The sequence below is a fragment of the Ornithorhynchus anatinus genome, chromosome 1, assembly GCF_004115215.2.
Source record: "Ornithorhynchus anatinus isolate Pmale09 chromosome 1, mOrnAna1.pri.v4, whole genome shotgun sequence".
NCBI lineage: Eukaryota > Metazoa > Chordata > Mammalia > Monotremata > Ornithorhynchidae > Ornithorhynchus > Ornithorhynchus anatinus.
Genome location: NC_041728.1, coordinates 15,821,049 through 15,834,854, shown reverse-complemented (window position 1 = coordinate 15,834,854; position 13,806 = coordinate 15,821,049). Strand labels below are relative to the sequence as shown.

Sequence of the window (13,806 nt, the reverse complement as noted above, 5' to 3'; positions counted from 1 at the left end):
GAGGCACTGAAATAATGAATATGATATATTCCATCAATAGCAAAGAGCACTCTAGAACTGAGGTTTAGATTCATACAAACTAGCATTGATGTCTTTGCATTTTAATCTATTTTAGGCATATTAGCTTATAAACAATGGAACATTGGATGAATAAGGGAAAGAATGAATGCTCATGGAAATGAATTAACCCGCTACTTTGACTATAAACAGGTCCCAGTTTTTTGAAAACGTGACAGCTGATCTCTGTTATGACAACTGTCTTCATGAGAGAAATAAAGATTGATAATTCACAGATGCATTAATGGATGACTATGAGCTTTTTGTGGGCAGGGATTGTCACTCTTTATTGCTGTATCATACTTTCCCAAGAGCTCAATACAGTACTCTGCACACAATAAGCGCTTAATAAATGTGACTGAAGGATATAATGTACCAGTGATTAAATTTTGGGTTAATCAGAACTATTCCAAGTAGTTAAAATTCTACAAATGTAACTTAATGCATAGTCAGTTCTAAAAAGTGAGGATAAAAAATTACACAGCATTCAGCTTGGGAAACTGGGAACATCAATTTTCATGCCAGATTACATATTCATGTTACACACATACACACACACACACACACAAACACTGCATAAGAGTATGCATGCCTCTGTCCATTCATTCATATACTAGTTTTATACCCAAACATTTGGGAAAATTTAAAGAACGCATGTTAATACTTTAGAGTAAAAACATGTTTACTAACTCGACAAAGCCCAAATGTACCTATGGTAAAGGTCAAAGAATACTTCATTCCCTGCTGAGCAAATGGTCAGGAAGCACATTTGTCTGCATTTCCTGTAATAACAGGAAGAGTGTAACTTCTTCCTTTCCACAGGGCTCAAGTTTTACCTCCCAATTCCAACTCTTTCTCCCTCAGGGCTTTCCAAATCAATCCTTACAAGACAGAGGGCAGTTCCGACCTCTGCTGTAGTTTCCAACACAGCTATGTATGTTGAAACATCATTTGTTATTTGAAATGAAAATCCATTTATTTTATGCATTTACCTGCCTTTTCCTACTGAATAATACTTGAAAATAGTTTAGAAGAGCAACACACTACCATTTCACTATTTAAATCTGTCATTCCTGAGCGATATTACAATTTATACTTCATGCTTGTTTATGTATGATATGATTCTTGGTATATTAATAGTTAGCCAAATAAACATATTTATTGACAGAAAAGGGATTTACAGGTAGCACTTTATTTGTATATGCAATTCAATTTATAATTTATTTGAAGAAAAATAATGGTTAGGTCAGAGGAGCCTTTTTATAGGCAATAAATTGTACTACTGAATCATGAAGGAATAGAATGATGCCACTTCAATTCATTACTTAGGAAGGGCCAATCACTTCTCAGTTAGCCTCAAGCCTTGGTGAATCTGGGGGACAAGGCAAAGTTCCACAGATACTTTTGATAAAGTGTTAAATGGCTCTCTGACTATTTTCTCTGGGGATTTTCCCTGAGGCAGAAATTCTGTGGGGAAAGTTTCCAAGAAGCAACTTTCATTTAAAAAAAGAAACAGCCAACCACCACAGTCTCCACCCCACAACCCCAAATTCGCCACTCTCTGGAGACAATGAAATCCACGATGCTGTTCTTGAGATTAAAAACTGTTTGGGATTTAAAAGACAGGCATGAAGAAGGATCAAATGGGAAAACTCAGGGGATGCTTTTCAATACATGTCTTGGAAGAAAGAGTTATGATTAAATATACTAATATAACAAGGATGCTTAGATGGATATCGGATAATCTCGCACTTGTGGCTGGAGTTTCTAACTAACATTTCTGCTGCTTTCTTTGACAAATGGTGGAAAGTTAGAGAGGGGAGCTGGAGAAAGGCAAGTAGAGGCCAGTGGATCTTGCCTGTCCCACAGCAAGTCCTTATTAGGCCTTTCATCCCTTCCACCATGGCTGGGTTTCTCTCGTTCTCCCTCAGGCTGTAGCCACCATGGTCCATTTCATTCAATTGTATTTACTGAGCACCTACTGTGTGCAGAGCACTGTACTAAGCACTTAGCCATGATCTCTATCTCGGGTTAGTTCCCTTTCCCCCTCTGCCAGTGTCTCTGGGCATTTTACAGAGACCTTTATACTAGCTTAAATTGAATCTTTGTATAAAAGGTTGCTTACAATAAAGTAACAAATTAGGCCAATGTGTTTAGCTTGTTTCCATAACTTGAAAGACAGCTCTTAATTTAGGGAGTGATGACGTTGTGAACTGTCACCATGGGAGAGGAAGAGAACAGAAATAGGGTGCTACAGTTCAAGTAGGTAATTCAAGGTAGATTTTCTCAATACAATGCAGTCATGTAAATTTACAGGCTCCATCACCTACCAGAAATTTGGAATTTTAATAGTTGTAATAGTAGTGATAACTGAACGCCTACTGGGTGCGAGCATTTTACTAAGCACTTGGGAATATATTAAACCATGGAATTATGTTGCTTAAATTACAATTTAATCAGAAAAATTCATCTTAATTTGTTACCTTCAACAGGTATACTTAAACGATAAGTACAATACTACACGGAACAGGGTGTTTGGGGAGATTATCAACCTTTCTAGGGTAATGTTTCTGACCTCTAGTAAACTGACTTGGATTGTGTCTAAACTGAATTAGATTAGGAAACATTACAGATTTGTATAATTCCAGCCAGGACACAGCTTTCTTGGAAGTAAAGTCATCCAGCAAATGGGATAAAAATACATTGTACAGACTACAGTTCAAGTATATAAGGAGACCATTTCTAAATTATATTCATTTTTTTCAGGAATGAAGCTAAAAAGGTAAATGGGATAATGCTTTGGTAATTTGTTATTTTCATCTGAACTATTTGGTTACACTTTCCTTGACTTGGTAATGATGTGAAAATATAGGGTATATCATATTTTATCTTGTTTCCTTCCCTGGTCCCTTCATCTCAAATCCCCTGACTCTTTAATATTAATTTCTACTTGATTTTTAAGGTTACCTAATAATAATTGGGACATGCAGATGTTAGAAATCACATATTGATACATCTGGGAATATATTTTGGTTGGTAAAAATGTATTTAGTAAAAAATTCTGATTTAAAATATCAGTTTCCCTCTTCAGGTTTAATATTGAAAGCTGAATGTCTGCCTTCTGATAGATTTGTAGAAGAACTAACATTAATTCTTTACTGAAGGTTTGGAATTGCTTTCATTATTCACTAGCAAGAATTTTCTTTACTTGGCCTTAGCTATATTATTACTAGCTGTCCCTGAGAACAATTTAAATAACATGGATAAAATACTTATTGACATAATTTGCATTGCAAAATGATAAATGAATACAAGATGTGCATATTTAATGAGTTCATTTACAGACAATATATAGCGAGAATTAGCAAAAAGTATACATTTTGACAATGGAAGAGAATGGCTATTTTGGTATAACGGGTGATAAGATATGTGTGGATATATATGTTTTCTTTCAGTGATTCATATTTTAATTAATCATGCCACCTGTCATATACAAAAGTTGAAAGATTATATTCATTTCAGCAGTTTTTCTTATTATGGGATAGGGATGTTACCACAAAACCCACAAAATCCAATATTAAATGATTCTCTCACCTTTTATGTCTTTTAAAAATAAATAAAATACCCTCAAATACCCTGTAACACAGAGGTTACTTCCCTGACGAAGCCCGAGGTAATGACAGCTCACGTCCTTGATTGATGTTACACAGATATGAATGCTTCTTTTGAAACTGTACTGCATTCTAACCAAATAGACATGCACTGTTGGAAGAATGCCCTCTAATTCCCTAACAGTGTTCTATCCAAGAAATGTAATGAAAACACATGGATACGCATGAAAGAACTGAGTGTATTTAATTTAGAATGAAATAAAGTTAGGCGATAAGGAAAAAAATATGAAAAGGGGATAAAGGCGTATAAAGTAATTCAGAGATTGCTGATAAAAACGTTTGCCGATCCTTGCACTGAATCATAAGGTTTTCATTCCTACTTCTACAAATTAAGCACTGATTGCTGTCTCAATTTTTCAGTATTTCTCCTTAAACTCAGCTACAACCTAGACAAAAATAGATATCATTTACAGCTCAAATTATTTTCAAAACTGCCAGATTGATGTCTTTACCAAACACGCATATTGTGTTATTTGGCTAAGCTATGATTTCACTGTCTATAGAGTGTTCAATAAAATCTTATGCAGAAGGAGGAAGAAGAGAATTGAAAAAAATAAGAATGTCAAATTCCCTTTCCAGGCATCCAACCGCTCCTGCTCCGAACAGTAAGTACAGAAGGCTTTGTACACTATTCCCAAGAGTTTGCAATCTACAATTTGACTTAGTTACATATGGTCCACTGCAAGTGGTAAGTAACAGCTGGCTTCTCACATCTGGCTGGCCGAAGTAATACAAATGAGGAAGGGAATAGATACCAGCTCCAAGAGGCCATACTGGACATGTTCATCAACCACCAATTAGTTGTTTCAGCAGAGATCCCTTTGCCATTGTATAGATCTCCTAATGACATAAAATCCTAATAATTCAAAATGAGTTGGGGCCAGGGCCTTTCCTCGAATTTCCTCAAACAAAAGGAATTCATCTATGGAACTGCTATGCACATCGGTGCGCTTCTTATATGAGTGGTTGGGAACCGAAAAAAACTCCAGTGTGGGAGTCAGGCAACCTGGGTCCCAATTCTGGCTCTGCCACTTGCCTGCTCTGTGTCTCAGTTTCTTCATCTGTAAAGTGGGGATTAGTTGCTGTCTTGCTTCTCTCGAAGATGATCAGCACCATGGGAGAGAGGAACTGGCTGATCTGCTTACCTTGTGTCTAAACCAGTGTTTAGTACAGTTCTTGTCACATACTAAGTGCTTAATAAATGCCACCATTATTATTATTTTCATTACTATTATAATATCTGTGCCTCTTTCACCTGGGTCTTCCCTTGCTAAACTCATCTCTCCCAAACTCTCAGAGTTCAGGAGAGGTGGACTGGTTTATGGGGAAATCCTAGTGGGCTAACGTTCATGTGGGGTGATATGGGTTACTTCTGGCTCGGGCGGTGTCTTCTTCACTCCAAGTTACAAGCAAGCAAAGATCCATTCAGTGCCACCTAGGAGAGACGGAAGTAGAAGCGCTTCCGTTTCTTAAACTCCTTCGCTCATCCTGCTAAGTGTTCATGTGGGATTTCCCAGAATGATTTCAGAGCCAGTTTGGCCCCGTCTCAGATCTGCCTGACGTTTATGCAGGTACTGGAAAACTGAGCTGGTGGCTCTTTTGCTCTGGGAATCGAGTCAGGATGGCAGTGACCTCGAGCTTGGCTTTCTGGAGAAGAGGCACTTCTGTACCACTGGAACTGATGGCACTTCTATTCAAATACATTTTACTAAAACATCTTTCTGAGGCAGTCTGCTTTCACTGTTAAGAATCAACACCCACACTTGAATTGGTCTGATGCTCCACAAAATGGATGTTCTGCTCAAGCAAACCAGCCCTCCATCAGCACATCAGAAGTGGTCAGATTCATAGGACTATGTCGGCTTATCCACTTGAGTTTGTGTCCCAATTACTGAACAAATACTCCAATTCAATTTTGCTTATGTACATGTTTAAGTATGGACAGGCTGGGTTTGCCAGACACCATGGATTTCAGCATTTAAAATATTTCTTTCCTTGGTCTGCTTTTTATAAAATTTTATCTCATACATCTGCTATATCATTCAAGTGCCTTTTTCAAACTATCTTAGAAATTAATTTAGGGATAGGATAATGGTAGGATTAGTAATTTCGTATGATTTCACTTCTATTTATATGTTGTGTATTTCAAGACAACTAAGTGAAATGTGAACCTAACTCTAATATATAATCTCATTTAAAATACGGCAATTGATTGGAATACACTCCAAGCAAGAAAAGCCAAAAGCCGACAGAAAACCAGACAAGGTAGCAGATTTTAAAGAAATTGGGAAAGTATTTAATGGTCAAATACGTATAAAAGAGAAAGAAAGGTCAAAATACTGTCTTGGAATTGATTCTGAGGGTGAGAAACTGGAAAAATACTTTATTAAATTGTTTAAAAGTATTATAACTATTAAAATTATATGATGCTCAATGTCTCTCAAAAGTCTCAAATGGCAAATTGCTCATTATTGAGTCAAGTATTTCAACTTGCAGATAAAGATATGCTCCCCTTTTATTTTACTATCTTTCAAACATTGTCATATTCAAAACATTAATTCTCTTTTCTAAAATGGCATTCCTTAAATGCCTACTATATGCCAGGCACTGTACTAAGCACTGGGTAGAGACAGGACAGTCAGGCTGGACCCAGTCCATGTCCCTCTTGGGGCTCACACTCTTAATACCAACATTATTATTATTAATCCCCACTCTTCAGATAACTGAGGCAGACTTGCCCAAGGTCACACAAGAGAGAGGTGTTTGAGCTGGGATTAAAACCCAGGTCTTCTGATTCCCACTGCTGTGCTCTTGCCACTAGGCTACACTGCTTCTCGTTGTCCATTCTTCCCAACTACAAATATAAAGGAATAGTTTTCCTTTGCTGGATAGTTCTTTTATTATTTGAGATAACAAATGTACATCAAAACAAGTAAAAATATTTAGTTCCCTTTTTGTTGTCTGAAATCTATACTGTCCTATACAACACTTATTTGAAGTAGTTTATTTTAATTTTTAATAAAGAGTATCTTTTAAATATCTTTTTATATATAGGTTAAATATGCTGTATTTACAGTTAAACTATTTCAAGTAAGTATTTGTGAAGGACCATTTCAGAACAAAGAGAGCTAAATATTTTTAGTTGAGTATTTTTTATTTTATTTCTTATTTTACTTTTTAGTTGAGTGTATCTAGTTGAGTGTACTTTTAGACAAGTGTATTGTAGACAGACAAGGTGGTCATTTGACTGGAAAACGATTCTTCTTTTTAAAAGGAAATTACAGGTGATCCCCTGCATGGAGCGATAGAATGTTTGCTCGAATATAAAAGATTACAAAGATAAAGCAACTTCAAAACATTTTTTTAAATTTAACAAAGCATTAAATCATGATTTCAAAGAGACAAAGGCTGAAAATGCTTCATGGTACAGCACCACATACAGCTTCAGCACCTCTTCTGTGAGAGTGAGTGAGACCTGCCATGTTGGCTCCATCAAAGGTGACTTAAGATCATTCCCATCATTCAAGGTGATGCTTCTTGTACCCTAATGTATATACATTCTACAATGGCATGTTCTGTTTTTACCAATTTGATTCAATGGGGTGATATTTAGGAGTGTAGTCTCCCCTCCGGAATGAAAACTACCCTCTCAATAAGGCCTTGAATCACCCGTCAGCCCATCCACAAGGTGCAACAACCAAGAAGACACTTTAAAAACAATTCTTCACTTCATTTGTGTACCTAAAAATGGATCAAATTTGCAAGTGACACTGAATTTGAACACAATAAATACTTTTAGGTGTCAACTTTACTGGGTTTTTGTTGGAATTATTAAAGATCTGGAAATAATGCCAAGTAATCTTTTATTTTGAAAGTTTGAAAGTAATATGAATGATAGAATCTTGACATTCTCAAGAGGGACTTAAATGGTGATCTTTATTAGAGAATCGTAAGTCTGAAGGCAAACTGCTATTTAAAATGATGTTGATGCTCTGTGGATTCAGATGCTAACATAGTTGGTAATAAAGCTGAGTTGAAACAATCATGGCCTAAACAGTCAATGAGATAATATATTAAAAAATTCAACCTTAGTTTTAATTCTAAGCCGTATGCCAATTCATACAATTTTGTTGGCTTTTAAATCTGCAGATTTACTGCTTTCTGGTTGGATCACTGCAATATAAATTTATAAGAAAAACATACACTATCATAAATTTTGGAAGATTGTTCTTTAAACTAAATTTTACATTTCAAAAAGTCAAGCCATGCTTGAAATGCAAAGAAAAGAACGGGCAAGTATATCTGAAAATTAAGAAAAACCAATCTGTAATTTTTATTACATTAAAAGTTATTGAATATGTGTGATGCTCAAAATATAATGGTGATTTCTAACCAATCATGTATCTACTTGGAAGAAAATGGATCCCAATTCAATCAACGTTCATCTCCTTTACAAACTCAACAGGCTTATTTTGACTCTTAGCTGTTTCACCCTGGGCAGAGCCCCAACTTGTGTCTTGCCAACTAGGGTTTCACTTAGATGCATGGGTGAAAAAAATTTGGAAAATTGCAAGTCTTTCTCTCTCTGACCTCAGGGAGCATCACACTAATCCTTATTTTTCCCTGGTGGAGAATTTCCTTACAGGTACGCAAAATGCCAAAAGACTGCAAGGAACTCCTCCTAGCTATATCTCCTTTTTCACATTTCAAGAACTGGGAAGACTCGGACTGCAGTCCTACCCACTCACTATAAATGTTGTTTCCTCCGACTTGGAGAAGGTTGGACCGAAAATGTTCTCCCAATTTCATCACTAGGAGGTATAACCTCACAACCGTCTTTCCCCTTGTGTGGCCAAGAATATGATTAGCACTTTTTGACATTACACTGGCAGAGTCTTATGGAAAAATTAAACCATTCTAATACACGGATACCACTGGGAGAGATTATCTCTATCCCACTGACTCTCATGGAGGATTCTATGTTTTGGACAATATTATCAATTCTAAATCTATTTGGATGAGTACAATAGCTTCACAGCTTTATCCACGTAGAGTTAGAATAAACCGATCGATATCTCTGTCACTTGTATACCTTAAATGATACCAAAACACAACCATTTATGCTTCTTATATCAGTGGAACAGTAAAGCATTATTGAATTAAGATTTAATGCTATGTACAATTCAGTTGAAACTACACAATTTACAACTGGTTACCTAATCCTGTTAAGTCTTCATTCCTAGTGCTATAAAAAGGTTTTAGTTTGGTGAACTATGCAGTGTTTATCAGGTCTTGATTAGTACGCTAAACATGTAATACATGGTGTAGCTCCCACTTGAAATCCATATCCCTTACAGAAGTAAATAATGCATTAAAAATTATTTAACGTTTAAGGTCCACTATTTTCCTAGTAGGTAAGGATATTTTATGTGTTGAGGAATTTGAATTACTCTTAATAAAATATATTTGGTGCTGTAAATCTAACCCTATTTAATTAATCCGGTATCTCTGTTACATCTTGACAATGCAGATAGTACTTATAATTAACAAGCTTGGAAATGCAAATCATAAATCCATGGTAACATGTTACAAATAAAAATTATATGCTACTCACCTGTCTGTTACGTTCATCCATAATCCTCGTGATCTGAATCTTTTTTCTCCCCATAGTCCCCGTTTTTCTTCTCTCTCTCGTCCCTGAAATTATGTATTTTTTCCTTCTTTTTTCCTTCTCTTTCCCGTTTCCTCAAAACAAATCTCCTTCTTCTGCACTTCCACTACTCAGTTCACAGACCCCTGCATTCGTTCCTGCTACAAAAAACAACAACAAACAAACAAACAAAAAAAAACCAAAACAGAATGTTATGATGAAATTTTAAAAAACTAAATTAAACACATGGAAGTTATTATACTTAATTTTATCATGTGAGTAAACAATATGAAACTGAAAATCAAATAAGGAAAATAAACATTTACTAAAGCAATAATAATAGGTCACAACAATTTTACCATAATGATCTTAAAATTCATTCAACCGCCAAATTTACCAAGTAATGTTTAAAAGTTGTTTATTTTAATACCCTCTAAGATTTTTATGGATTTGGTATCTCTTTATTATTCACTATGCTAATATGAAAAATTATCTAAATCAGAGAGTTAATGAAGCTTTCTGTACCTATGTATGCTAAGTAGGCCAGCTAATTCATTTCTGAAGGGAAAACAATCTTGTGTTTTGACAGCAGAGGTGATAACGTCCCTCGTTATGCAAATAGGATGGACCATTATTAAAGTGCTAGTTGATATATGGGAAGTGTCAGATAGTTTAAAGTTAAATCCCTTAATCTTATTTATGTGGTTTTTTTTCAATCCCACTACCCTGAGAATTGCAGAAATGTAATACAGGACAAATTATTGATAATTCCTCAATTTTTCTGTATGTTTTAAAATCCTAAATAAAAATCTCTCACATTAATAGCAAGCAGCATGTTTTTCTGGTATTTTAGAATCCTTCCTTTATTTACCTGAGAATTGGAAGGGGGGAAAAAACCCAATCACTGGAAAGCAACAAAATTTAGGCAAGTACGAACACTGCAATGGACAGACTTGCTTGTCTGGTGGGTGAATTGTGTAATTTTCAAAATCTAACTGTTGAAACCACAGTGGAATATATGGCAACAATTTCTTCATGTAACAAAATACAAAATTGCCCTGAGAAATTAACAAAACACCGATAATCTTTGGAAAACAAGTGTGGAATTAAAGAAAATACCATCACTGATAAGACACAAACATATAAAAAACATAGAAAACCTGAATGGTATATAACTGAGAAAATTCTCTCGAATCTCTTTAAAGTCTTAAACTTTGCATTTACTGCTATGGGCAAACAAATCTGAGTTCATCAGTATAATAACAGCTGAAAAGAAAAAATGTCCAAAGTAAATGATTTGCTTTTATAATCTGTAGTCTATTTTATTTCCACATTACTTACATATATTTTTAATGAACCTATTTAACTTTATGACTTAGAGTTTCCTTGTTTATTTTAAGATTATGCTCTGACAACTAACCTGATAAATTCCCACAACATGTTATGTAACACTAAGCCAATGCCCTGCCGATTAAATCTATTAATTGGCGGCAATTCAAAGTTATTGAAGTAGAAAAGCTAATACACATTCAAATGGATTTTCAAATCTCTTCTGATTTCTTTGCACTAACTGGCTGATACTTTATCACCTTGAATAAAGTCTAAAATATTAAGGTTTTTCTAGATGAGCTAATTGTAAATGCTATTATGATATAATGAGCTCCAAAGAAATGAACAGTGGTTATAATAAACTGGCCATTCCCTATTTGCTAACTGACTCTGGATAAAACCTCACGTTTTACAGTTGATATGAGACTCATCAGGCTAATTTGAGTAACATCATAACTACAAGTGATAAGCAAAATCTATTTCTGCCACTGCCTTTTTAACTGTTGAAAATAACTTTCTCCAACTGCTTAATAGAATAGAAACAACACGAAAGTTGTGAACCCCCCTGAACAAAACAGTTAAGAATAAACATTTTTGCTGGCATTAGTTAAGAAGTGCTAAAAGTACGATTAAAAACAGAATAAAACATCAAGAAGTAATCCGTCCCCACATGCAATGTTGCCAAACAATAATGCATCTATTTTTAGAAGCTAGTTTTTAAATATCATTCGACTGGGTCACTTTCCTGTGTTTCCTATAGTCTTACCTTGGATACAAACAGCAAGTTAGAATGGTATTTCCCATGCATATGCAGCACCCGAAAGAGACTAACAGGCTTTCGGTGTAACAGTAAAGCCAATACACTAATCCACAGCAAATGCATATGGAACAATTTCCTTTCCTTTCAGTCAACTCAAGTCGCTGGCACTATCCGCTTACAGCACTCCGCCTGCCTAAGCTCTTATTCACTTCAAGGTGGAAGGTCATGCTGGACAGATTAGAGAAGTGGTGACAGAGTTAGCGAGGATGAGCGCTGCTTCACAAATCAAGATTTTGAAATGAACGAACACGAAGGGGAAAAAGAAAAATCACTGAGCTTGAGACTCTCCAGGACAGGGCACAGAAAACTCGGGGTGAACTAATATTTGAATGAATTTCTCCAAAATCAAGTCTACGCATCAAACTTCTTATTCGACAGTCTTATAAGCAGCACAGAGCAAGGAAATTATTCTCTGACTCCAAAAGTTTTCCATGTAACATTCTTGGCAAGGATAAAATCTTTCAAAATATTAAATTGTAATGAAATAGATTGCTGGAAAAATATAATTCTTAATGCCTTGGGCCCATTTATAGAAAGTTATAAAATGCTAGTAATTTTCAAGAGTAACATACACATTTCCTAATAATACCAAGAGAATAAAATATATCTGGTGTTAGAGTATAAACTTTCAGAATGTACTTTTGACTTATATTTTGATTTTCAGAGCACAGTACCACATATTGACAAATAGAATAGAAAAATCACATGGGGCTGAAGACACAGAATGGTAGTGTCAATTAAATCAAATGTTCCATGAGATGTGTGGCTTTCAAAATCTGTATCACAGGTCACTTCCTTCAAAGGGTTGATGATTTATATCAATGAGAATGTAAAAGAATTAGCAAAATCAACTATTGCCCACCACCTGTTTGTCTAACTTCAGCAGCCTAGCAGCTTTTCTGACCCCAAATCTTCCCTAGGAAGTACTACAGCAGTATCATTTTATTTATTGAACTAAAAAAGAATATACTATTCCACAATCAATAAGAAAAGTTTTATTCATGCAGAAATAAAGAACACTACTAGTGTAATAGAATTTCAGGCAGTTCTGGAAACTTTCATTATGCACAATCATCTATAAGCGGTCTTAAAATAATTCCAGAAGCTTTGCAGAGGAAACTTCCCACATAAAAGAACCTTCTGGGATAATGACATAGTGACATGTAAACGATCTGTAATTAAAAAAAAAAAGAACTATGTGAGTTACACTCTAGAGTTACAAGCTTCAGTATTTTTTTCCTTTTTTTGCAAACCCAAATATATTAAAAAAAAATAAAATCAGACTGCTTACTAAAAGAGGAACTCCATTACGGCAGACTTCGGTTCACTTTATGATTTGGCATAAGCAGAGAGCTGGAGGAAGAGTGATTTGAACCTCAAGGAGGGAAAAAGTTCTTAGGGACAGATGTTGCAGGGCATTCATCCACTCTGCATATAAATGCTCTCCCTCCCTCTCTCCCTCTTTCCCTTTCTCTCTCTCCACCTTCTTTTCTCTCTGTCTCTTTAACCCTCCTTGTAACATAGAAGGATCTTGACAGAATGGCAGGAAACACGCACAGAGTGGTCAGGGAAGGATATGATGTCAGTAACCACGAACAATAAAAGGTGTAAAGGTGCTTCCTTCCCTAAACTGTTCCAGAAGAGCAAAATGGGAACCAAAACTCTCCACTTCCTTATCCGAACAGAACTGTCTGAATCTGTTGTGCTGCAACACCCCACACAGAGAGAGGCCTCTGAAAATTTCAGATAAGGGGTAAGGAATATCAGACAGTGAAACAAAGAATATAATTGTATTTTGTAATTCTGCTACAAAATGAAAATTAACAAAGACTTTTTTTCATTTTTTATAGAAGCAGCGTTTTTGATTATAATCAGTCTTGAATTTTCCATACTTAAAAAATGTAACTATAATGTATGTAGATCACACTACAACATTCTACACACCATCACCTCTGCATTAAAGAAAATACTGTTGAACATGGAATTATAATGGGTCAATTTTTCTTTTTAGTAAAACACTAACAAAAAAGGACCTAAACCATTTAAAAAGTGTATCATATTAGTATTATCCATTTAGCTTTTTGTTATATTATACTCTATCATATTGTACTCTCCCAAGTAATTAGTATAGAGCTCTGTACACAGTAAGTGCTCAATAAATATGACCGACTGAGTAATTTTAAAGTACATGATCATATAAGTGCTGATATTTAGACCACCAAAGTCTACTTATGTATACATCAGTGAATCTGAAAATGGATGAAGAATTTTTAATACAA

The 13,806-nt window shown here is 35.2% G+C and overlaps 1 protein-coding gene across 14 annotated transcripts in view; it reads right to left on the bottom strand.

Annotated features, from left to right (window-relative positions):
- MEF2C (myocyte enhancer factor 2C) overlaps positions 1-13,806 on the bottom strand; it is a 191,709-nt gene that overhangs the window by 102,596 nt on the left and 75,307 nt on the right. For 10 of the 14 annotated variants that reach the window (XM_007673187.4, XM_007672694.2, XM_007655308.2 and 7 more), the window contains one exon: positions 9,343-9,539. In XM_007673187.4, the coding sequence (XP_007671377.1) occupies positions 9,343-9,396 (54 nt within the window). In that variant the 5' untranslated portion in view covers positions 9,397-9,539. Of the gene's footprint in view, positions 1-9,342; positions 9,540-11,473; positions 11,578-12,818; positions 12,908-13,806 lie in introns of those variants that run through there. The other 4 variants (XM_039911211.1, XM_007673073.2, XM_007673129.4 and 1 more) reach the window with 3 other exon arrangements.